At 40.3% G+C, this 27,179-nt stretch overlaps 2 protein-coding genes across 6 annotated transcripts in view; both read right to left on the bottom strand.

Annotated features, from left to right (window-relative positions):
- Positions 1-53: 53 nt before the first annotated feature.
- ifih1 (interferon induced with helicase C domain 1) lies at positions 54-19,162 on the bottom strand. 5 transcript variants are annotated; one of them, XM_079519231.1, is made up of 17 exons: positions 18,644-19,162; positions 17,844-18,018; positions 17,430-17,558; positions 17,136-17,237; positions 14,807-14,872; positions 11,495-11,721; positions 10,414-10,624; positions 8,828-9,045; positions 8,412-8,513; positions 8,182-8,305; positions 5,447-5,662; positions 5,062-5,318; positions 4,809-4,958; positions 4,536-4,697; positions 4,252-4,445; positions 2,244-2,337; positions 54-1,089 (listed from the first exon to the last, which is right to left on the bottom strand). In XM_079519231.1, the coding sequence occupies exons 1-17, from the start codon at positions 19,082-19,084 to the stop codon at positions 883-885; spliced, it is 3,075 nt and encodes a 1,024-aa protein (XP_079375357.1). In that variant the 5' UTR covers positions 19,085-19,162; the 3' UTR covers positions 54-882. The 5 variants fall into 5 exon arrangements, with proteins under 5 accessions (XP_079375357.1, XP_079375356.1, XP_079375355.1 ...); XM_079519230.1 differs by having other exon boundaries at positions 11,495-11,718; positions 17,136-17,267; XM_079519229.1 differs by having other exon boundaries at positions 17,136-17,267.
- Positions 19,163-21,907: 2,745 nt separating this feature from the next.
- The window catches only part of kcnh7 (potassium voltage-gated channel subfamily H member 7), a gene marked incomplete at both ends in the record, with an annotated part of 65,114 nt that continues 59,842 nt past the window's right edge, over positions 21,908-27,179 (bottom strand). The window contains 2 exons of the mRNA XM_079517695.1: positions 21,908-22,180; positions 24,507-24,690. Coding sequence (XP_079373821.1) covers positions 21,908-22,180; positions 24,507-24,690 — 457 coding nt within the window. The remainder of the gene's footprint in view (positions 22,181-24,506; positions 24,691-27,179) is intronic.

Here is a 27,179-nt window from a genome sequence, read left to right on the forward strand (position 1 = left end):
TGGATTTCTGAGTCAAACATAAATTAGAAAATATAATTAATAATCACGACCAATTCCCAAATACATTTGCTTTTAATGGAAAACTACCAGCAGACGTTTGTCAGCAAGCTGACAGGTGCACTCTGGCGAACAGCAACACCAGGCTCAGAGGTACCTCTCATCAGATGAGTGACACAGGGGAGTGGTGCGATGTCATTTATGATCACAGTCATTTTGATGTATAGCATTATTCTTACCAGTGTATTTCCTAATTGTTATTGCTATTCATTAAATCAGCACGTAGCATTTGACACATTTTGTTGACAGGTTCCCAAAGACACAAAAAAAGGAAAAAAAGAAATGAAAAACCGCATCAATCTATAAACACCACTTTTTGCGCACCACAGAGGATGCATTGTCTTTATTATTCTATATATCCGGTAACTAAATTATTCTCACTCACAATATAAGACTTCTCTTTTCTTAACCTGTACTATATTATTTGATAGTGTTCGCATGTGTGTGTGTATATGAAATCCAGTATTATCTTGTTGTTTCATTTCTATTAGCAACAAAGTCTGCAGTGCATGCTACATCAACATTTCACTGTTTGTACTTGTAAGAGTGAGTGACAAATAAACACTCTTGAATATCTTGAATCTTGAAACGGTTCATATTGCAGAAAGTGTGAGAATAAAAATTTGGATAATGCACTTCATTCCTAAGAGAATAAATGGCAAAGAGACAATTTTTACAGTTAAATTAACACTCAGGATATTGCAACGTATACTATAAGTCACAGCCTTCTGATTCAGAATTAGTGATCTGAAAGACCCAAAGAAAAAAACAATGTCATGTGCTAGCGCTACATAACTGAACCTCTGCAAACCATCTGTAATCCTTCTACTCTGTTTCATCGTCTGAGCTTTGCACCATTTGGCTGGCATGTGTAATGTAGTCGAAGGCAGGAAACTGGATAGCAAGTTCACTCCACTTGGTACATTTGCTTGGTACATTTGCTTTCTTCTTGCCATTGTATGTCACCACAAAATTCTTGACATGGAGACTCGGACACTTGAGCCCACGGTACAGTTGCATTGACCCCCACCTCTGCAACATAAGATTTGAGATTAGTCACGAATGGACACATCACTTTGCAAATACAGTAAGCAGACCACTCCTTAACAGCTGGCAGGTTCTAGTTCAATATCATATCATACATACTAAAATATGAACTTAATTTCAATTGTGATATCTAATTGTGCGTGGAAGGAACACGTTATTCCAACTAGTACCTTTCCCCTCCATCAGGCGCCCGGCTGGCCAGGGGGAGGCAGTTAATGTTTTTTGTGAGGCTACCTACCCTAGGGGACACGGGGAGAACATGCAAACTTCACACAGAAAGGCCCTTTTGCCAACCCCAACCAGGGGAATGGGCACCGACCACAGCTTCCCCCGCGGGAATCGAACCCAGGACCTTCTAGCTGTGAGCCGACAGCACTACTGACTGCACCACCAAGACCCCATGAAAGAAACCTTTCCTAATGAGGAGCAACCCCATGGATGGATGGATGGATGGTGTGTGTGTGTGTGTGTGTGTGCGTGTGTGTGCATGTGGACTTAACCATGAGGTCAACAGTTATGCTGAAATCTGATTGTCTAGCTGTAGTATAAATAACTTTAAATAACAGAATCTATAGCCAATATCTTGTGGTAATTGCAATCTACAATCTTGTGATTTTAGGGAATGTATTATTTTTAATCAATTGACTTTTTCTGTTCCCCAAGTTTTGACCACACTGCAGGTCAAGAAGACCTCACTATGGTCAGTATAGGGATGTGCCGATGAGACATTTTGGCCGATATCGTTATCCGATATAATTAATTGCCGTTATGGCCGATAACCGATATTACCGATGTCGATATGATCTCATTCTGTATTAAAAAAATATAATAATTTTGTCCATTCTGAAAAATACATGTAACAGGGTGTCTGCACTGCAGGCTTAGGCAAGTCAGATTTAACTTTAATACCTTTATATTTAATATTGTGAGCTTGTAGATCTGTTCAAGCTGTTACTTTGGGCTTGTTTATCTGTAAAGACAGACCGATTAATCGGACCGATTAATGAATCGGTCTGATTGATTAATCGAACGGATGCCGATAAATCTAAAAACAACTAGAATCGGCCGATACCGATGTTTGCCTATTAATCTCCCATCATATGTACTGTGTATATATATATATAAAAAAATCATAGTACCTGTCCACAGTCCTTGCATGCTATGAATTCATTGGCTTCGTAGTCCAGACACCTCTCTTGAAGGGTTGTGTTTTCTCTTTGAATGAAAAGTTCACTGTAAAAGAATGATTGTTATTATGCCATTTGATTTGGTGATTGCTGTCATCGATTTTCTTTTCAAATGTTAAATATTATATTACATTAAATTGGACTGGATCCTGATACTGACATGTTATCAGGGTCTAACCATGATATTGGCATGATACTGACATACCAACCATGATAGTGACATGATACTAAACTAGAAAAAGTGCCCCTCGGGGCACAGGTCTCCACCAGGGCAGGTCAGGTTGTGGCCTCCTGGTGGCGCTATAATAGGCCAATGTGAAAAGGGTGCCATTTCTTCATACGCCTTTGATGGCAATTGGATGATTTGAGGCATTTTGTTCCAAAAATGTGTTTTGCAAAAATCAACCTGTTGGTGGCGCTATAATAGGCCAATGTGAAAAGGGTGGGATATATTCCTCAGCCTAGTAAGAAAATGTGTGAAAGATTTCACGTAAATTGCATGCTGCGTTCATGATTTGAGGCTTTTGTTCAAAACGGGGCAATCTTGCAAACTGTGAAAGCCAATTATAGCCAATTAGGATGGAATATGAAATATCGGACAGATCCGACTTGAGCACATGACCATAGAGATACTGTGTAACGATTTGTGAGATTTTTGGACAGAATCTGGAGGAGTAATATCAAAAAATGTGTTTTACAAAAGTCGGCCTCCTGGTGGCGCTATAAAAGGCAGATGCGGAAAATGCAGGTCAAAGGTTTACCCTTGGCCTCTAGGGAGTGTGCATGGAACGTTTCACGCAGATCGGTGCAGTTTTAGGTAAAAATTGTGAACAGCTGCCTCATGGTGGCGCTATAACAGGCCGTTCTGGAAAATGTGGGGCAGAGGTTCATCGTTGGCATCCAGGGAGTGTGTGTGCAAAGTTTGGCATCGACCAGGTTAACGGTGCCGGAGATTAGCTGTTCACAGACGGACGGAAGGACGGAAGGACGGACGGACACACACACGGACGGAGTGCAAAACATACTCTCTCCCCATGCCTTCGGCCTGGTGGAGACAATAATCACGATACTATAGGTCTCCACCAGGGCAGGTCAGGTTGTGGCCTCCTGGTGGTGCTATAATAGGCCAATGTGTAAAGGGTGCCATTTGTTCTTATGCCTTTGATGACAATTGGATGATTTGAGGCATTTTGTTCCAAAAATGTGTTTTGCTAAAATCCACCTGTTGGTGGCGCTATAACAGGCCAATGTAAAAAGGGTGGGATATATTCCTCAGTCTAGTAGGAAAGTGCGTGAAAGATTTCACGTAAATTGCACGCTGCGTTCACGATTTTGAAAAAATCACAAATTTTGAAAGCCAATGTTAGCCAATTAGGATGGAATATGAAATATCGGACAGATCCAATATTGTATCTCTACGACTATAGAGATACTGTGTGTAACGATTTGCGGGATTTTTGGACAAAATCTGGAGGAGTAATAGCAAAAAAAGTGTTTGACAAAAGTCGGCTTCCTGGTGGCGCTATAACAGGCCGTTCAGGAAAATTCGGGGCATCAGGTTCATCGTTGGTATCTAGGGAGTGTGTGTGCAAAGTTTGGCATGGATCGGGCCAACGGTGCTGGAGATCAGCTGGTAACGGACGGACGGACACACAGACGGAGTGCAAAACATACTCTCTCCCCATGCCCCATTATGTATGTATATGTATATATATGTATGTATATATATATATATATACGTTACTATATATTAATTTATTTTTCTTTCTTTCCTTGATGTGATGTAATGCTTTGTTATTCTGATGTTCTTGATGTTTATGATTGTTGTTTTTAACCTGTCTGTAGAGCACTTTGTGACTATATGTTTGGAAAGGTGCTATATAAATAAAATTCATTCATTCATTCAGTCATGCCTTCAGCCTGGTGGAGACAAATATCAGCTGAGAATTGCAATTTGTACCGAAACTGTGCCGTAACATTGACTCTATGCATGTTGTCAATGATCTCAATGTCTTCTCCAGTGCAGACATGTTTGTTGCAGCCTCTGCAACTAAACGCCACTTTAGATGGACTCTCCTTCTTCATATGCTTCTTCGTCTTCACCTGAGCTTGCAGTGTTTTCTCCATTATAGCCTGAATCTGAAAGTCCATGATCTAACAAAAGAAACAAAAATAACACTTAAAAATCATTTTTAACTTCAAAATAATTGAAATTATGAAAGCATAACCGACAGAAGAACATACCCGTTTGTCATAATCTTCTTGATTCAAGTTCTTGATTTTGTCAATGGCTTTTAACATCATTTTCTCACGATACTCATTGACACTCTCCTTTTCAGCAACCCCAGAGCCCTCCACCTCAACCACAGTATAACTGCTGTCCTCCGCCCTTGCTCGACCTTGGGCCTACAAAAGTTAATGACATTGTAAATGGTAAGATAATTGTGTAATATTTTAATACAGTTTATTATATATTGGACAAGTATATTTTAAGATAGGCCAACAATCATCACAGACCTGAATCATAGCTATCTCATTGGTCACTAGGCCATATCGGATAACAAAGTTGCACTGTGGAATGTCCAAGCCTTCCTCTGCCACTGTGGTAGCAATCAACACGTTGATTTCTCCACTCCCGAATTTGTTCAAAACATCCTTTTGTTCTGCCTAATTAAAACAAACATTAAGGAGAGAATTTAAGCATGTTGCACATGGAGCAAGGCACAAAGGGAATGTTTAATCAAAGTGGCTTTCACAAAGGCACACTCACAGAAGTCATTGGTTTGACAACACTTTGGTCCCCTCCTCCGATGACATAGCAGGCTTTGACGTCAATCTCCTCAAATTTGGGGTTTTCCTGAATCCACTGACTTAATGCAATGGCACTACGACGTGTCTTGGTGAAAATGATCCCTCTGGCGTTCTCTCTGCTGGTAAACTCGTGCAAAATCTTGCTTTTCAGTTCTGACAGGCTTTTATTCTCATAAGCTGGAATCTTTGCCAGAGCCTGCATCTCCTCCTTGTTCTCTGCAGGACACAAAAGAGACAAGTTAAAATGTCCCATCTTACCATATTGAGAACAACCAACATAACCATTTTATTTGTATCTTACTGGTATAGAAATATCTATTGGGATAGGGGCAATATTCCAGTACCTTTGAATAAATTAAAGAGGAATCTCTCAGTGTCTGTGATGTGTATGGGAACCTCTTCCTCTGGTGCCACTTTTCTCTTCATCTCCCCCTCCTGATATTTGTTCAGGAAACTGAGTGCATCACACATGCGTATGGTGTTGCGCAGTTGAAGGCCCTCGTTGTACTGCCGAAGATGCTCAGCACAAACACGCACTTTCTGTTTTTTTTCTTTTGCGGCTGTAAAAGGAAGATTATATATTAAAATGAGGGATGTCCCGATCACGTTTCTTTTGCTCCCGATCCGATTCCGATCATTTGATTTTGAGACATACCGATCCGATCTTTATATTTTTACATAACACTTATGCCATATCACAATAGCAAATATCCTAATGTATGTCACTCTAGTCTAGCCTGTTGTGTTGCCTTTCAATTATTGAAAGGCAAAATGTGACTATACCTTTATTAGAATGACTGTCATTGTGTTTTTTTTTCTTGAAAGCATGAAATCATAGCAAAATAATGATGTATTGGTTAATTAGAGCAGGGGTTTTCAACTGATTGTGAACCATGGGGACCACCACCCTGACTTAGATGCTATGCTATGCATCCCATGTGTATACATCCCACTGTTTCTCAACCGTTGACTACTACTGCCTACTGGTATGTCCTAAATGTCCTAATAATAATGACTCAACCCGACACTCCTTCTTGAGATTCTAATTCCCTTTTTCTGTGAACTCCCTTTTCCTTGAACTCCAACTTGTCAGTACATGGATGGACTCCTCATAGGTCACCAGGTCGTTCAGTTCACGGTTTCTCAACTAGTGGAAAGAACATTTAAAACTGTATGCCATCATGCATAGCGGGAGTTGCTTTTCCTTTGTTTTCATAATAGGTGTCTTTCACGCCTCTGAGTGTGACTAGTCTTTGTTTGATGATCTCTGACTGGGAGTCTGGGACCAGAAGGAAAACAACTAGCATAAACACAACAGTTTTTTATAAACTGACAATTAAAAATCCGAACTTTTCTCCCCGATTCCGATCTTTTGAAAATCATCGGAGCCGATTTCCGATCACCCGATCCGATCGGGACAACCCTAATTAAAATAATTTATGCCAGATTACACTATGCCAAATTCAATCACTACTTTACAGACCATCTTGCGATGGGATCACACCAGCGGCAACATACAATCTGTGTGTAGTGTGTGGTGCAATAGAGGGAAGTTAGTTTGGTGAAACAGGTGAACGATGCCAAATGTATTCATATTACTTGGTCAACGTTTAACACCCCAATCGGCAATCGCCCAGGACGAAGTTCACCATCCTTTCTATTGGTAACACCAAGCGCCCAGGACGAAGTTTTATCCAAAAGACGAAGTTTATTGATATGAAAACCGATCACATCGCTCTACAGCCTAGGAGCGCCTGTTGCGCAATCCTCGATGTTGCACAACAGTGGGACGTCATCGAAAAATGTCCCCCCGTTTAGCCGACGGCAACGGAAATCTTATAACGTTAATAACTCGCGATCTAAATCATCCTGTCCAATTCTAAGAAAAGATCCTGTGTTAGACGGCCCCCCGCTGTCCAGTCGCTAGTCGCGTTAGATTTAATCATGCCTCCCGTTGTCGATCGCCTTTAGAGTGTTTTGGCTACATTTAGCTGCTCCAGCCACATCCGGTATAACTTCCGGTCTGTCGGTAAAAGTGCTCCGTTGCTGTAAATCGATTGGGCTGATTGAATGGATTCAATAACCCGGGCAATCGGCGTGTTAACCTATGTTAGTAGTATTGATTATACATACTGTAACAACAAGTATCCTCAAAATAGTTTTTTATGAAGTACTGGAACGTTTTAGCAACTAACGGCCACAACTAGCCAGTATCTGTTGACGTGTGAATTCCGTTTGTGTCGGAGCATAGGCATGGCTGAGGCATGGTAACGCCCCGCCTGCCTGTGATTGGTCTGACACTGCCCGTCTTGACTGTCCTCCGAGATGCAGGTTACTCCGTGGTGAGATTGAGAAATAAATAATATGCTACAAGAGAACAGCTTGACACGCGCGACACGAGCCTTGTAACTAACTTGTACATTGTATTTTTGTAGAAGAGGCAAACTTATTGTTTATGCCGTTTGCTTTGATACTGTTGATTATCGTGTATTAATCTAATTATAGTAAACTAATACTATTACACTAAAAAGGATAAATATGAAGGGAAAATAGACCTTTTTATAGTACAATAATGTTTCAAGTTTACACATACAAACAAATTACACAACACAAACACTTTATTTTAGAACACACCCAAATCAAATCATATTATGGCGTGCATGTTCAATCAATTATTCCATCAAAGCAAACGGCATAAACATACTATCCCACCACCCTCGCATCAGACTATCCAGGCATCCAGCATATCCACCTCGGAGGACAGTGTCGGTAGGCCAATCACAGGCAGGCGGGGCGTTACCATGCCTATGCTCGGACACAAACGGAATTCACGCTCTGTTGACCCCCTACTTATGGCATCCTTGCTCTGAGCACACCCATCTTCGAACTTGGCCTTCATTATACACCTGTGTGTCAAAATCTCTCTAGACATAAACACCACACACTCAGACTCACTATTTGACTCACTAAAACAACACAAGCCACACTGTCACGGCTGGTATCAAGATGTGAAGCTAATCTAAACTAATCCCAGCTGTAATACAGCTCTGAGACTTGCATGTTCCAAGTTGCTGCTTACCATTTTGTTCTTTTTGGACCACCCACTGCTCATACATCTGAGAGCCGAGGTCACAGGTAGGCTGTAGTTCTGCATGTGTGTGAATGGCATGCATCATTCTTTTGATTACATCCCCAAAAGGATCCTAAACAAAACAAAACAAAACAACATTGTCAACATTGTAATTTGTAAATCTGAGTAGAAAAGCTCCTTGATGATGCTCATGTAACAGTTACTGTAAATTAGTGTACCTGTTTTCTCTCTTCCACAGTTGCAATCTTCTTAAATGGTTTATTTGTGTTCTCTGCATGGGTCCTTGTCATGATTTTACAGGCATCCAAGTTTGCACAAATCTACCAAAAGAGAGACAAAGAGAGACACATTCCTATTGGGGAGAGATTGCTATTTGTACACTAACTTCATTGTGTCAGGCTGAGAGTTGAACCTAAAAGCTGTTTTCAATTTTTCCCTTTGTGGTAAGAGTATGACAGGCATAGTAAGCTTTATGGCTGCCCAGTGTGCAGGGGCCATGTGGAACATTGGAAACAGCTTGGCAGGGCAATCAGGGTGCCAAGGAAGGCGTGGCAGAGCTTCAGAAGCAAGGCATTCAAATGACTCAAATGAAGGGATGAGATCGGGGATGCTTGTCGTGGTAAAGAGAATTTACACGCAGAATGTGCTCCTCAGCTTTCTCCAGTTTGGTGGCCCCTCCAACCCCTGGTGAAGCAGTCAGACCCAGGATCTGAGGGATGGGCACGGGCTCCTTCTGAAGCTTCTTCAGCTTGGAATTCTTGTGCTTCTGCTTCAGGTAGCGCATCATTATGTGGTTGTAGACTTCTCCTTTCGTAGTGTGGTGACACTCATCTATCACAAGCAGCGTCAAATCTGCAGGAGAGAAACGTTACACTCTGATGGGGTAACACCACTTTTTCCACAAAAACCCTCTAAGATTGCATAAGATGCTTTATAAATCAAAGCAGAACAGAGGCACCACAATACTTATGATGAATACAGACTATAGAGTATACAGTAGTTAATAATAGTACTGTGTGTACAGTGGCACTCTGGTAGTTTATTTACCTGCACCCAGAAACCCCTTTCTTTTCTTGAATGTTTTTAAAGTAAATATAGAGGTGGTTCATTTTCACTCACAAATTACAGCATCCCAATGCCTGAGAGATCCTCCCACACAAACCACCTCTTTTCTAGGAACTAAACGCTGCACTTTAAGCCACACTACCACATTTACCAGAGACCGTTCCTTCAAAAATAACTCAGTGCAAGGTGACGAAGTGTACAAATTTGTGACTACGACTTTAACCAGAATGGTACAAATGCATCCCCAGAGAGGGAGTATGTTGGGTTTGGAATGCGTCCGTGTGATGCGGTGATCGAGGCTCTCATGTGAATATGATCAGACGTACACTGATGGCTTGAACAGACATGTGGTCTGGAAGCTAGCAGATAGGAAAAAAAGAGGGGGAAAAAAAGCCTTCAGGCGTTTCAACAAACAGCATATGTTCCACTGAGATGGCTATTCCACCTCGGACTGTTGAGTGCCAGCGAGAACGACCAGAAGATGCCGGAAGAGTTTGACAAGAGCCTGTCAGATTTATTGTCAGGGGAGATGTTGTGAGTCCTCCTGTTTGTCTCCTACTCCAAAACCTGGCAATGCCTCTGGCAAAGGCCCGATAGGCTTCAACTAACGCCACTGAAGAATGTCCTCTACACGCCACAGAGGATTCAAATAATATATTTACCATGGCATCCCTGTTGGGCATGAAATAGATATGCCCAAAAATATGTTTAAAATAATATATTTGGTATTACCTGATTTATTCACATGTATTAATGCTAATCCAAAATGAAAGATGATTATGTAATGTAGGCTATAGAACACTTTGAATACATGAGAATTCCAGATGGACCTCTTTGTGTATGTTTTGGATTGCCTCCGAGATCGCCTATTTTTTCTCTCTCTCATGTGTATAGTGCATATTGTGTGATTAACTAAATTCAAGCCACACGGAAATATCCCACCTGCAACGTATAATCCTGAGTGTTAATGTAAGCTTGAATGGAACCAAATGGAGCCTTGTGGGTCCATTTGTACGCTCTAAGAGTTGAATGAACCCACAGTATTTGATAGTGTAGCCGTGAATGGATAAGCTGTCATATCATTCCATGCTGTGCTTGACGCTCGTCGTATCATGAGGCAAACTGAAAGGAAGAAATCGTAGTGCAACGTCTCACCTCTTAACCGAACCCCTTCGTCCTCCCCACTCTTGGCTCTCTCCAAGTAGTTCTCTAGGATCTGGGCCGTGCATATGATGACATCATGCTTCTTCACGATCTCTGTGAAAGAGATTTTGCGGGTGGAGTCTCCACTGACTCTCTCCACCTTGTAGCTGTGCTTCAGAAAGGGCCAGAATTCTGCGTTATAATGCTGGTCAACAAGGGGCACCTGTGGGAGATCAACATCCTCAGTGTTAGTTTATCCACATTAACCCTGACATTATTATTATTATTATTATTAATAATAATAATAATTAAAACAAATCTATTTTCAATATTTGTCGTACATATATAGAGGCTTAAGTAGTTTAACTAACACAAAAGTGGCAACAAAAACAAAATTGCAGTATTACTGTACCTCCGAGGGCAGTGACGGTTAAGAATAATTTGCAGCGATGTGAGTTAACTCACATTGCAAAATTGAGTACAACAGCTGTATATAAAGTCTAAAGTTCATTGATGCCTGAAAACAGTTCATGATCATAATAAATAATGAATTGTTTAGACTCTACTGAAACATTGCAGCGCAGCAGCACAGATGTGTATCTAATGAGACATTTTGTTTGAGGCAGGAATTCAAATTGGCCGTACAATAATTTGTAATATTTACAATTTCAGGAGGTTCAGCGGGAGAGCACTCCCGTTTCTGCCAAAAACAATACTACAAATGTGTTCTTTTCTAATGTTTCCAGCAAGCAATAAGCTATAAATCCACATAACGTTTTTTTAAGGATTTTTGTCAAGTTGGTCCCTCCAAAGCAGTATTCTAGGGCACAGTCACACATTACAGTGCAGTGCCTGGGAAAACTATTTAATATGAATTGGGATAAGTAATGACAGTGATTTTCCAAAGCTGAACAAAAGGGAACAGGATACAGTATCTAAACCTTAAGGCATGTAATTTGTGGTTAGCCGGACCACTGGTTTAAATTCACTGAGAAGCACAGAAATGACTTGGGATCTTCAAAGGAACATAAATAGGGCAGGCCAGTGTAGTATAGTATATAAAGAGTCATCTGTGAAAGACGTTCTGTTGTACCTTGTTCACCAGGACAACCACTTTCCCTGATTGTCCCGCCTTTCTCCTGCCATCAAGATGTTCTTTGGTAATATAGACGGCAACTCTGGTTTTACCACTTCCTGTAGGCAGGCATACGATGATGTTTTTTCCCTCCAAGGCAGGTGTAGCAACGTCCATCTGATAATCTCGAAGAACAATGTCTGCTTTTTTGGGGCTTCCAGCAATGGCTGCGGTGCTGGTTTCTTCTTCAAGAAAGCAAGGCAAAGCAGAGGTTTCAGACCAATGTCCACGTCGGCAACCAGCAATTACTTTATAGGCTACAACATTTTACAAGCACAGGAAAAGCTGTTCTTTTTGGGCGCAAACATGCTCTCAGTAAAGTAAATGGAAAAAAGATGTTCCAAGACTTTCAAAATTCTCAATCAAACACACCAAATGCCTCTCCTCCGCGTCATCAGTGCCCATACCCAAGGCGGGTTGGCGAAAGGGCCTTTCTGTGTGGAGTTTGCATGTTCTCCCCGTGTCCCCTAGGGTAGGTACCCTCACAAAAAAAATGCAGTAATCCTGGTCTCTAAACTACCTCCACTTGGCCAGCCAGGGCGCCTGATGGAGGGGAAAGGAACTGGTCGGAATAACGTGTTCCTTCCACGCACTACGTCCGGCCGGGGAATGTGAAAAGAAGCAGCTTGGACTCTCACAAAGTGTCCCAAATCTGCAATTTGTGCTATTTTTGTGTGACATTAAAGTATGACAAATAAGAGCATACATTTACGGGGGGGGGGTACAGTTTGGTGTCCGACGGCTACAATTAGTACACAGGACTAAAGTTTCAAAAGAGGTCATATGTAACTATTCTAATTGCCACTAAATGTCTCTTTAGCACAGCCCCATGCATGCATTCACTCAGGTACAAATTCCGTTCAGAGCACAAATATGTTGTTTTTCAGTGCACAAAGCTTCTAAAGCTCTGCCTCACTTGGTATGCCAGAGGTTAAAGAGCTGTCTCACGTAGCTGTATGAAACTACACTTCAGTAATACAGTACAAAGGCTATGGAGGTGGAGATGTATGTGTTTCTATTATTCCAAATTCAATAGGAAGTAGAGAGTGAGCTTTATGGACCCTTCATATTTTATTGCCAGATTCCAAACTTATCAACAATTTGACTGCAGGATTAATTCATCGTAATCCTCATTTGACTGCCGTTGTTTTTCACTAACCTTTGAAGAACCACTCAGCCGCGATCGTTGTTCAATTTCATGAAAATCCGCCAAAAAATAGTGTGATCGTTACATATATATTTATATATATAACGTAATAACTGTAATAACAACAGCAGCTGGGAACTGGGAGACATGGGCGCCGCCATTGTGCTCCAATACTTTGCATTGCGCCTCAATTTCCCAGAAGCCCTGAGAAGCCAGTGTGACTGATTCTTCAAGTGGTTTTCTCTTTTAGAGAAATTTCTGTTCAAGTTATTTACACGACCGCGCACCCGGTAAGAATGCTCAAGAAGTTTGAGACTGTGTGGAGTTGTGCGGGCTATACCTTGATAATATGTGAGAGCATGACAGACACGTGCATGCAGCATGACAGACACGTGCATGCACACAAGCGCACGTGCACGCACGCACGCACGCACGCACGCATGCACGCACACACACACACACAGAGTGAATGTAGATTTCCTGAGCTTTCCCTGGCTGTCTCCTGTTTGTTTTCATATCCCTGGTGTCATTACTACTTGTAAGTTACACTTACAAGTAGGTCATCTTAACAATGGAATCTTAACAATGGAAGAGTTTGGCAGCAGGACGTTAACTATGAAACAAAGGATATTTGCATGAATTAGTTCTTACAAGCTGTACTGTTAAAGTGCATTATAAAGTACACACTTATTGAAACACTTGTGTGGGGATAAACGAGGCAGAGAGTCGTCAGAGTTCAATGCAAAATGTTGCTGTGAAGCACATAATTGTCTATATTGGCATTAAACATTCCGTTTAGATTAGTTTACAACCCAGCGCCATGGAGTTACTGTAGCATATGTTTGCAATTGAAAGGCCTGGCTATGCTCCGTACTCTTTAACCCCTAGTCTGTGGCTGTCATGTTACACACATGGAACATATTCAGGAGATTAACACGGCAGACTGGAGGAACGCTCCTATTGAAAATCCATTCTCATGTGACGTTTTCTAACACTGTACACTTCTATAACTCTGAGGTCTAAATCAAAATCTATGCACCCAAAATACAGTGGGAAAACTAGGTCGAATGAAACATTATTGTTATACGGTATACAATGTTTGTTACAAGCTGGTAAATATGATGCTTTTTATGTCAACATAAGTTTAAATGAGTAAATAATCTATTTCTTTATATGAAATAAATAGACATAGATAGACAAGATAATACTCAAAACAATGAGAAAGACATCCAAACAAGAGTACAACTAGGAGTGTGCTAGTGGCCCCTAGAGGCTGTGCTGCTCCTTACACCCAACTGGACCAATGGTCTCACTAGTATTAGGCAGAATGGTGGTGGTCGGGGCACATTTTAAATTCTCTGAATGAGGTGCTAGAGCTGGGGTCTTTAACATTGACCATCTGCATACTCCAGAACCTTTTTTTTTTTTTTACATTACTGGATAAAGGCAATTGTCAGCACGCTGCAAAATCAATGTGCACAAGAAGAAAGTCTATGATCAAAGTCATAATGACACAGTGAACTGAGTGAAGCCATGGCAGCCATATACCCATAGAGTACATACCCCAAGCCCCCAGGATGGCTGGGCAACGTTGAAGTAGTCTCCCTACTGGTCAAAACCTGGTACTGCAGGCTGGCTGGGCCCATGTTAAATGTATGAATGAATCATGACGTAGGACGTGACGTAGATGTACCACAAGAAAAGTGCGAGGGGTACTATGATAGGAGCCAACCAATCATATCAACACTAGAGGGGTACTACCCGGGAGACTTTGTCAGTGTGCTTCAAACACCACTGAGCAACTTCCATTGAAGTGAATAGCGGGGGGCGGGGCTGTCGCTCCTCAATCCGTTCTCTAGATATATTATAGCTCTATGACATACCCTCAGACCACCATAACTGTCTGTGTTTTCCCTTCTTACACATCCTTCTCGCCTTTCTTTTGTGTGTGTATGTGTGTCTATTAGTCAGTACTAGCAGCACGGTTACGGTGGTTACTGCACCTATACATCATCATCATGATAAAAGGAACCGTTCAATTCACACAAGTGTGTTGTCTTTTTACTGGTTTGCATATTGAATATTATTGAGCAGTGAATATTTTAAATTAATCACAGTCTCACCTGGTTCTGAAAGACGGAAGCCATTTACCAGTTGCCTGGTTTCAACAGATTCTTCATTGTATAGGTCTGAAAAGAGATGAGAGATATAACTATACTACACCATTATACAAAACATTTACATCCTGATACCATAGAGAGCATCGCAGTCCCGCCCCCTTTCATGATGACGAGCAGCCCGGAAGAGAATTCCCCATTCATTTTCCCATAGACGTTTCAGAAAGTATTTATTTAAAGACCTGTAAGCCTCGGACAAAGCCAACTCGGATGGTGACAAATCATGACAATAAACACATTTTTTGGGCCGAACAAATAATTAGAAAGAAGAAAAAGAACAAAAATGTTTTTATTGTCATGAGCTGTCACCATCCAAGTTGGCAAGAGTGATGCTCTATTGTTGACTGTTGACTGGATAAAAGATTTAAAACATCTGTTAATAAACAATGATCTTCTAAAGTCGATTCCATGACATTCAGTTCATGTAAGATTGAAGAAGGTTGACTCAAATGCCCCATCCTCTGGTTTCTTTTACACATCGATATTTTTCATGATTTTTAGTAATAAATATTAATGCCGCTGCCATTACTACTTACTAGTGCTAGAATCTTGCTTTACTGTTGTCAGGGAGTCACAATTACATTTGACATATTATTCAAATATAGCCTACAGAATACTGTGTTGTCCTTGTTGTGGCTGTTGGGCAGAAACCTTTTATCTTCATATTTTAACATTTCACTTTTTTTTGAGTGGTGCAAACCACTCCAACAACCAGCTTTGTCTGTGTCTATGTATGTGTGTACCTGTACGTGTGTGTACCTGTACGTGGGACCCAAAGAAATGAGCATGGTTACTATGGTCACTGACATTACGTCAGACCACAGCTGATCAGGCTATATAAGACCTTGCACCACTCAGTTCACACGGGTGTGATTCTTTTATAAATGCCCTACTTTGTCATACTACAGACTGTCACAAATAATTGGCAAACAAGCTTACGTGTCACGATGATGTGACAAGTGAGCTTCTAGATTCTACTTTTGAAAATATGGCAGGTGAAAGTGAAAGTGTTAAGTCTGTCTGTGGATTTGTATACATATGAGGTTAATTTTTCCATTTTCTGAAATGTAAGAGTGTCAGGTCCACCTGACAGCCATGATATGTAACAACAGTGAGCTTCTTCCCTCAGAGCCCACCCTCATCCACCCTCAGGGCCCCTGCCTTCCCTCATATTGCATATAGGGAAGGCAGGGGCGTTCAGGATGCAACTGCCACTCTACTTAACCTACTTTATAAACATCTGGAAGGAAATAAAAATCATGCCAGGCTGCTTTTTATTGATTTTTCATGAGCGTTCGATACGATCCAGCCCCACCTTCTGGTAGATAAACTAACTAACACCTTCGTTCTAGAGTCTAGACATGCTGTGCAAAAAGGGCCAGCAACACCTGTCTACGAAAATTGGCTAGATTTAATGTTGACAAAAGCCTGATGAAACTGTTACTATAGTGCCTACATACATTCCGTCATTTCTTTCTCCTGTATCTGTTGGTACGGTAACCTCGTTATCAAGGATAAAACTTCGCTAAAATTACTGGCATCCAATTGGAGAGCCTTGATTTATTTTATAATAGACAGCTGCTCAAAAAAGCCACTCAGTTCAGAGTATATGCTGCTGTGGCCTTCACTTGTGTGTCCCTAGGACCACAGGTCCATACTCCTTTGTCCCTGCCTTGATCCAAGCAGTCAATGCTGCCGGAAGAAGGTAAAATAAATCACACCCGTGTGAACTGAGTGGTGTAAGGTCTTATATAGACTGATCAGCTGTGGTCTGACGTAATGTCTGACGTAATGAAATCACACCCGTGTGAACTGGGTGACCATAGCAACCATGCTCATTTTTTGTACGAACAGACAGACAGACAGACACGTAAACTAACAAAGCCAGTTGTAGGAGTGGTTTACACCACTCAAAAACTGTGATGATGATGATGATGATGATGATGATGACGATGAAGATGATATTTAGTAGGCTACCTAGCACTTATGACTTATCACTTGGCTCTTGGCACTTTATGATGATGTCACTTTATGATGATGACACTTGCTGCTATGATGCCTCACTTTGTACTGTACTTGGTTGGCTACTCTTTTTTTTTCTTACCTTTTTTTAGCATGAGCACAGATGTACGTGCTCATGCCATGTTTGTCCTATGCTATGTTGTCACTTGTCTGTTGCTGTTCTGTACTGTCTTTATGTTACAAACCTTTATGAACTGCTGCAAATCAAATTGCCCTCCGGGGACATTAATAAAGAACTTGAACTCAACAGTACCTTCTGTAGTGTTACTGACACTGTCCAGTGACTCCTCCTGTGGGATAGAACAGCCTTCTCCGCCCTCTGTTGCAGCATCACTTCTTGCAAGTTCACCCTCATCTGTCAGTGGAGACGGGCTATCAGTCTCACCTGAGACATGCAAGCACGAACGCACGCACACACATATCAAATCCTCTTATTTATATCATTTATTGTATTCGTATGTCCTATTTAAAACAGCTTGGTCGATGGCTGTGTTCAATGTACAGTGAATTGAAGGAAAAATTATAAAGAACTTGAACTCAACAGTACCTTCTGTAGTGTTACTGACACTGTCCAGTGACTCCTCCTGTGGGATAGAACAGCCTTCTCCCTCTGTTGCAGCATCACTTCTTGCAAGTTCACCCTCATCTGTCAGTGGAGACGGGCTATCAGTCTCACCTGAGACATGCAAGCACGAACGCACGCACACACATATCAAATCCTCTTATTTATATATAATTTATTGTATTCGTATGTCCTATTTAAAACAGCTTGGTCGATGGCTGTGTTCAATGTACAGTGAATTGAAGGAAAAATGATGTGCAAAGTAAACTACAATACTGTACTGTGTGAAATCAAATTGAATACATTTAAAGTTTACAATTGTAACGATTCGTATGCATAAATAAAATATGAACTTTTATGGATGGCATTCCTCAGGGTGATTTTGATCTCTACTTATACCTTGTATGTCATTGGAAGGACTCCCTCCTGTTAGTTCCTGATATAGGAGTAGGTGCTCTGTTTCATGCAGAACATTCAGGAATTTGGAGAACCATCCTGGCCGACATCTCACAATTCTTCTCAGAAGTTCACGAGCTCCATTCATATTTCCATTGTTCGTTGTTAAAGCAAGTATCTAGAACATGAACATATAAGTTAGTTTGAGTATACATGCAATCAGATTCAGTACAGAGCAAGTTGCTCATTCTAAACACGAGTGCAATGTTAGGCTGCCATCTTCTGGTCAATGCCTGCAAAGACGAATGACCCACTATCCATTTGAGCCAATTTAAGCAAAGCCAAGATCAGCCAGATGTTTCTGCATGTAGAAAGACATTTTCACATTTAATCACATTTGTTTTTTTTAGATATTAAAAGTATGAAACGTTTTATTCATTCATTCATTAATTTGATATCAACGCTTTTTGGAAGATTGATACATAATGGATGGATATCCTAGCTACTATACTATATCCAGATCACTGATCTCGTTCAAACCTTGGCTTTTAGTCTATGGTTCAAACCAGATTCGGCAGTTCTGCCTACTTCCGGTCCAGGACCCATTTGTTGTTCCCATTCTATGTAGATTAGAAGAAGAGCCTCCGTTGGAAGGACTGGCCCTATGAAGTGAACGGAGTTTTCGTAACTGTCTTTACTCTATCTATATGGCTCTGCAGTGCTTGACCCAGACTTGATAAAAGCTGCTGCTGACAAAAGCGATATCCTAGTCACAAGGCCCAAGGCAAGTTCTCACAACTTACAATTTCGCTGTCCTCTTGGGTGAGAATTTCTTCAGAAAGGCAGGCGAGGCATACATCATTCGTTTTCATGTCCAAAAGATTTGTACAGAGAAGTTCAATAAGTCGAACGCAGTAGTCATTATTTGCCTCCACTTTGGGGCTTGAAAGATTTGCCTCCACATGATCAGCTGCATATTGACAACCTCCGGCAGACAGAGCGTCAACAAATTCCCTGAACCAGCCGTCTCCATGTGGCTCCTTTATGACAATATTTATGAGGGAATCCGCGGCATTTATGTTGCACTCAGCTCTTGCCTGGTTCCTAATGCGCTCCTTCTGCTCACTGCCAATAGAATGCATAAGATCCAAAACAGGGTCGACTTGGATGAGTCTTCGTAACCTTGGTCTGACGCTTTCAATGAGATTTGTTAATCTCACTGTGTTATCATCATCCGATTCCATCGTGAATTAATTTATAATAAACACGTACAATAAACTGGACAGGATTTACAGAGTAGACTACGAATACCGTACCGACCCCCGGACCCGTACGCAATACACCGCGGCGCTCTTTGCTGTGAGTAAGGCTGGGACCGACCGAGGCTATTAAATACACCGTGACTCGAGAGTTTTCGAATAGTTTCAGTTTCGTTTCTCTCGACATGGCTCTCGTTTCTAGTACACACCTCTACAAATAGAAGTGAATTTAGTGAAATAACCTACTCGGACACTAGATGTCAGCAGAGCCATATGGCTCTGGAATTTGTCAGTTTTGCGATTTGAACATGGATATAAGTTCTATACAAGGCAGGTTAACTCTGAATCAATTCAGATATATCTAATTATTATTTTTTCAGTAGGACAGAGATTAAAAAACAGATTTAACAGACTTTAATTTAGCCTACTGCAGTAGGCTGTCGTACTAGGCTCGTCCTTTCCCTAGCATGGGGGCAGGTTTATTAAAGGGACATTTCACCGCTGGAAGATGTTAATGTCAATGTTAATAGTATTTGTAGTAGATAACACTCATAACAGTAGCACAATTTTTTGCACCTTATGGCCAGGAAAAAGAATGAAGTCTGTGTGTTCGACTAGGGTTTGACTGGATTGCTGAAATGCCCATAATGCTTTAGTGCACTTCCCCTCCTTGTGGAGAGGGGGAGGCTGCATGGAGGTGTGACTTTGTACAGTAGTCCAGGAAGGAATAAGACCATATTTTCATGACAGGTTTTTGGTCATGAACATGGCGTCATGACTAAAATATCTTAAAAAAAAAAAGTGTTTCTTGTGTCCTAAACATCATTAAAATAAGCTCTTGTTGCAAAAGGGGTGAAGTGGCCCTTTAATATATAAAACTGCACAATTTTCTTCATTTCTCCCTATAGACTTTTTCATTAATTGCCTAGATTTGCAATTGTAAGTGTTGAACAGGGGTTGTAAAGGTGGAAGCATGTCAAGGCTACTATAGTCTAATTTGTTGCTTGCCAAGAAGAACACATCTACAAGCAAACAACTTGTCACGATGCAACATGTTGTAGATTACTGACATGATACTGAGTGACCATGATACTGACAGAGATACTGACCAGTGACCATGATACTGACCAGTGACCATATACTGCTGCATGACCATGATGCCAGACTCAGACTTTTTTTGCCAACGGCTGATTTGGTCTGGCTTATTAGCCAGGCTAGGATGTCATGCCCTCACACCAGGCTCCTCTCACAGCACTGTGGAACACTGAAATCCCAGTGACAGGGTAACATGACAGCCCTGCCATTCACTGTGAGAGGAGCCTTGTATGACATCCGAAATGTATATGGATATATGCTGTATTTATAACCACTCCCTGGGAAGTAGGCTAATACTTTCATAATAATCATATTGTAACAGTCCAGTTTAATGTCAAATTTGATATTTGGAAATGTATAAGGTGTTTTCTAAATTATATAATTTACTGTATATTCTATAATACACATTAAAAGTAAAGATTACATTTGAATTGGTGTTATAGGATAGGGTGCACTGGCCAAAAAAATGTTTGAGAAACACTATCACTATCTAACACTATCTATCTATCACATCTATCTAGATGCCACGGAAGCAACTACTGTATACACTTGTCATCATATAAATATCAAATCTTGATAATACAGGTACAATTGTGTTTTATTTTTTATTGTTCCCACGGCTACAGAACCAACTTATGTGCTATGTTGCATGACACACCCATGTTCTAATATAATTCATGATAAAAAACAACAACAACACATTTACAACTTTTTACACCTGGCTATATTACAAGATTGTAATCTAACAATGTGTATCTTCAATGAAAACATTAGAGGAAAACAACATGTTCATGTTATGGTTACCTCTACCTGGACATATGACATGGTTATAGGCACAAGACCCATGGGTCGGTCTGCTCATGTGCTAATGTTAAGTTTCCATGTGGTGAATTATGATACCCCTCTAACGAATGCATCCTATAACTAAAAAAGGATTGGGCAAAACTAATTCATTTATTTTAATGTTGCTACATTTTGGGCCCCAACAAGCAGTGCAAAATAGAAACTTTCAAATATAAAACTACTGCCTTAGAAAGGCCATCATCACACTTGCTTGCCAGAGGCCTATAACACAGGGATAACATGCAAGAGAAAATGCTCAAACATGCATGTTAGCCTATATGTCCTGACAAGGAGGTATGATGTCCTGTTGGCTGTAACATCAAGGGTGCATGAATAATGCAATTATTAATGCACATAGTTTAAGGAATAAACTACAGTAATATATGTATGTATTGCAGTGCAATAGTCCATAACCCCTGAGTCATACTTCAGAGAAGACAGGCAAAACATCAGCAAATTGTTCACGTCTGCATAATAATGCTGTTGTTACATCGATACCTGCAGACAACAGTCCTTATTCCATATGTCATTACAAAAAAAATACTTAAATCTATTATCAAGCAAATCATCAATAATTATGTCTGTGAGCATGCTGATAAAATAATGCAGCTACACAGTAAAATCCTCAGTGTTTATTTAACTCTTGAGAGTTATTTGGACTTAATGTCAAAAGATGTCAAAACAATTTCAAAAGTAGCAAACATAGCTAATCTACGAACACATGGATTGGCTATTTTTGAATTTATCTTTTTCATATGACAAAGCATAGGGCTTAAATGTTAAATGATTCCTGAGGATTTTACTGTGCACCGTAATTACAGCAAGACAACACAGATATAAGAACACTTCAACATGTGCACGCTGAGGGACTTATGGCCTTGGTAGTCCCGGGTCTGAGACAGGTCTATGGAGACCCATGGTGTTAGCGTTGGAGTCTGATGGGGAAGAGGGAGAGACTGACGATGATTCAACTGGAAGAAGGATCAATTCAGAATGTGGATGTTGTTGTTGTTGTTGTTGCAGATGTTGTCTCTGTACAAGCAGTGTTGTAAGGCTGTCATCTACGGCTGCATTCATGGGAGGTTGAAAGTCTTTGGATTCCTGATGGATCTGGGTCCTCCTCTCCGGTTTAAGGTCAGGACCCTGAGGAAGACCGGGACATAAGGTACATTTCACAGGTGAGAAGCCAACTTTAGCATCAGAAACTTAAAGCCAACTTTACCATCAGCAACTTAAAGCCAACTTTACCATCAGCAACTTAAACAAACGTTTAAAGACGTTATACAAAATAGCAGAACTACAAGCTCATAATTGCATTGAACCGCTATGCATTCATGATTACTGCTGAGCTTCATTATAAAGTTAGACATATGATCCCTAATGTTAACCATTTTAAGTAAGAATACATAATACAGATGAGACACTTTGCTTCATTAGTATTAAAGAAAAAAGAAGAAGAAAAAAGGCACTATCCAATGTACCTTTCGATGAACAAAAAAGGCAATTCTTAATGTTTTTATTACTGCATGGTGTAACAGACACCATGAGAACAATAATTAGGTTGTCTGCCATAGAAAAGTAAATCACGGTGACCTGTAGATAAATATGTTGTCCTTTGTGGACATCTGTCTGATAAAAAAAACATCAGCCGGGGTTCATCTCTGCTAAAAGGAGTGAGTGAGCAATCAGTCTGTCTAGGTCGATGCCTCAATTTCCTATCCATGCTTTACTTCCTGTAGAATGCCACAAGGGAGTTGCCTCCGACCTTAAAGACGTAGGGAAATTTAAAATACATTTTTGATACTTTTAGAGCATATCCGTGGTCATCATATGGGCATTCCTTTTTATTTTTTTTCCATATGGGCATTCCTAACAGTCCATGCCAAAACAATGGGAAGATTTCCATCTTTGTATATTTTTATATCAAAAGTCCATAAAAATCTAATTTGAATTACTTCCTTGATGCGTGATGACGTGTCGAGGCCCGCATGAATAAATTGAATGAAAATGTCATTCACCTGGTTGATTCCCATCGCCATTCAAGATGACATCTAGACAGTGTATTATATGTTTGCTGATGACACAACCATGACTGCAGTAACTCATTTATAAACTCAGTTGTGCAAATGAACAAGGTTTCAGAAGTTACATTGTTGGGAGTTAAAATACAAAACTATCCCTAATGGACAGCCCATACTATGGTCTTTCTAAAAGGAGTGATCAAAATGGTCGGAATGGTTGGGGAAATTGCAGGGCTATCTATCTTTGAATAGTGGGCTCTGATTGGTCACCCACACCTCTGGGGTGAGTGAAATGTAATTCAAACTGACGAGTTCCAGACCAATCTCCCCAGGTGGTGGCAGTGATGTAGAAGGAACATTTTCAATTTACCCCTGTTTGTTTTTTGTTCTGCACCAGCTAATAGGGATCCTAATAAACTCAATAAACAGGGACGCCTCTCCCGGGACGTCCGTTAATTGATTCCTTTGAAACTGTCTTGATTGATTGGGCCAAAAGTAAACTAGTTCCGTGCTTGTTAGTTAGTGGTCTCTCGTGGTCTAATCAATTGATTGATGTCTGTCAGAGGGGGCGAGGGGGGTGTAACAACATACTTTCCCTGTTTTGTCATCAACACACACTTGCAGTCTACCGTTAAAATTGATTCATTAATTTTGTTTATATAGGCCTACATATTTGTATAACACTTGCTATTTGTATAACACTAGTAGCTACTATAGCTACTAGTTTTTAACCTTTTAACTGTAAAGTGACTTTTGGTACCTTGAAAAGCGCTATATAAATTGTATGTATTATTATTATTATTATTATTATTATGCATCCCATGTTTATAATACATTATGAACACACTTATAAGACTGTATTATATATAAACATGTATAATTACATTTATAAGCGCTTATAAATAATCATAATACTTTATAACCTTAATCATAACACATTATAAACTTTATTATAATGACCTATACTATCAAATATTATAATATTTAATAACTTGTTATGTATTCCATGTTTATAACGCATTATAACATTTCTTATAAGACAATATCATTTTCTCATAAACATTTATAATTACGGTATCTATATTATTATAAATATATAAATGTTTGAGAAAATGTTTTTTTTTAATAATGCGTTATAAACATGGAATACATAGCAAGTTATGAAGTATTGTAAGTAGTATAATTATTAAATAGTATTATAAGTCATTATAATAAAGTTTATAATGTATTATGATTAAGGTTATAAAGTATTATGATTATTTATGAGCGCTTATAAATATATAAATTATGAATGTTTATGAGAAGATTATGAGAAGTGTGTTCATAATGCGTTGTAAACATGGGATGCATAATTAGCAAGTGTTACCGTTATGTCTTTAATGTGGACTTAGCCAAGATTAGCCAATGGGCTAAAGGGATCAAAATAAAAATCTAATCAAACCTCTTACTTGTGTTGCTGTATGGCTGAAATAATGGCTGGTTGTCAGAGCAGTGACAGGCTGCACCTTCACGGCAGGTCTCTGGTAGTCTGGACTGGAAGTCACAGTGCTGTAGGCCGGAGGGCCCACGGTCAACTGTCTCTGCAACAGCTGGAGAATAGTCTGAATGTCTGACGTCATCTGAGATTCCAGCCTAGACAGAGAGAGAGACAGAGACAGAGACAGAGACAGAGAGAATGGAAATAGATGAGTGGAATAATGGAAAACCTAGAAAAAGTCAAAAGGGTGAAAAGGGTGGGAGTTATTCCTCAGCTTAGTAGGAAAGTGTGTGAAAAATGTCACGTAAATTGCACGCTGCGTTTATGATTGAGGCTTTTTGTTCAAAACGGGCCAATCCTGCAAACTTTGGAAGCCAATGTTAGCCAATTAGGTTGGAATATGAAATATCGGACAGATCAGTCTTGATCACATGACTATAGAGATAGTGTTCCGATTTGTGGGATGTTTGGACAGAATCTGGAGGAGTAATATAAAAGTATGTGTTTTACAAAGGTCGGCCTCCTGATAGCGCTATAAAAGGCAGATGTGAAAAATGCAGGTCAAAGGTTTTTCCTTGGCCTCTAGGGAGTGTGCATGCAAAGTTTCACGCAGATCAGTGCAGTTATAGGTAAAAATGTGAAAATCTGCCTCATGGTGGGCGCTATAACAGGCCATTCTGGAAAAGTTGAGGCAGAGCTTGTAGATTGGCTATTTTTGAATAGCCAAAGTATAGGTATAGTTACAGTATTAAACTGTACCTGATTTAGCTGGGGACCCCATGGAACCCCCACAATGACCCATGGGGTTCCCTGGACCCCAGTTTGAGAACCACTGACATAGTCATCTTTACGGAGTGTAACAATGACCAAATTCAATTATTTTCTGCATCCTTTCCTTTCTGTATCCATTCTTTTTTATATCTGTGTGCTCTATTGAGCACTAGGTGGAGCTTATGTTCCTTGACATAATACAACTGAAGATGTATAAGCCCCGCTATGGGAAGACTATTGCTTTGATTGATTGATTGATTGATTGAAAAATGTATTAACAGTTTGCAGAATTACAGTACATTTCAAGCACAAACTCAATACAAAGGCTGTTAACTGTGAGTGGACGACCCAATTAAGCATTACACTTGTTTCCAATAGGGTCCACAATGTTCAATTCATCTTGCTCTTGCAAGGAGCAATAATGAACAGTGGGTGGTGTGAATTCAGCATTTATTGTGGCGTGTTTCTCGTTCTAATTATGGCTAGATTTCCTCCAAATACTATATTTAGGGCATCAGGCAGAATGTGTTAATCAAAAATAATATTTGAATTACCCTGACTGCAATGTTTGCTTATTGAGTCATGATTATTGACCCACACAGCACATTTAGACATTATAGTAGGCATTGAGTGCAGGTAGAAGACAATTTCTGAAACTGGCAAGTGGACAGAACCACGCTGTAAATACAGTCGGAGATACATTAACGGCCAATGCTCTTCATTTGGCTGGAGTGGCAGAGAATCACTGCTGATCCTCTATCTACACAAGTAGCCAGCTTCTGATAGTGTGAACGACCAGGGTCAGGTGACCTGACTCAGGTGAGTGCAGTGGATACAGTGGGCACCCTATTTTGTGTCCAAGTCGCGTTACCCACTATTTTGGGATTTAGCATGGTGCAAGGGGTGTTCCCGTGGCCAAGTTTCTATCTTCTGACACCAGCCTTATCAGTAAGGTGTCTATGTATCTATGTAGGCGTCGGCCATCTTCCCAATTGGGTGTATTGGGAGCACCTGGCCAGTGCCTAAATAGATCTGTGGGGGGAAAGACATAGACAGGGGAGTACAGGTACACTAGAAATAGACACAGACAACACAGACCCTGCAGGTCAGGCTAAAGGGGATGTGACAAACCAATCAGCGTGCCAGATGCCATTGCCTTTAAGAGAAGGTTGCGCAAGCCATTATCCCCAGTGCAATCTCCCTCACCTCTCTGCACATGGAAGATCAACGTTGCCTTGGGATACATTTATAATTGATACACAGAATTATTACTCACACATTGCTGGTTATGGAGAACTGGTCTGGTATGGTTATAGCAAACGCAGATCAAACAACATTTTATTTGTCTCTGAACTAGAACTGCTGATTGACGTGATGCTGTTTAGTTCTTTGATTGGCTTAAAAAAAAAAAAAGAATTATAGAGAATGTTATATTATTTTTTGTGTAATCATTATTTACCAATTATTTAATTCCTGGATGATTAAATGATTCATGTATTTTGGAGTGAATGGCATATCGCAGCACAAATCAGGGTCTTTGGCCTACAAACAATTGACACAACACAAGGAATTGACACTCCCACTTCTGCTGATAATAGGAACATTTGAATCACAGTGACCTTTCCATTGAAGGCTTGCTCTACCAAACAGATTTGAGTGGGCAAGATATATAGAAATATTAGGGATAGCGCAACAACACGCGCATGACCACACGTCTACAAGTCACCTCCACACCTATTTGCATTTTGTGATTGGACCGCATTTAGCCAGAATGTGTGATAGGTTGTTGTTTCTTTTGTGGACTTAATTGCACCCTTTCTTCAGGGTATGTTTCAGAGACAATGTGCATGCATTGGTGACTTTAATAGTGATA

The sequence above is a fragment of the Electrona antarctica genome, assembly GCF_951216825.1.
Source record: "Electrona antarctica genome assembly, chromosome: 13".
Taxonomy (NCBI): Eukaryota; Metazoa; Chordata; class Actinopteri; order Myctophiformes; family Myctophidae; genus Electrona; species Electrona antarctica.

Coding starts and splice junctions, on each gene's coding strand:
- ifih1 (XM_079519229.1), bottom strand. CDS start 19,084: ATGGAATCGGATGATGATAACACAGTGAGATTAACAAATCTCATTGAA. Junction 10,625..11,494: donor TGGTTGTCCTGGTGAACAAG/GTACAACAGAAC, acceptor GATCTCCCACAG/GTGCCCCTTGTTGACCAGCA. Junction 4,698..4,808: donor ATGAGATAGCTATGATTCAG/GTCTGTGATGAT, acceptor TAACTTTTGTAG/GCCCAAGGTCGAGCAAGGGC.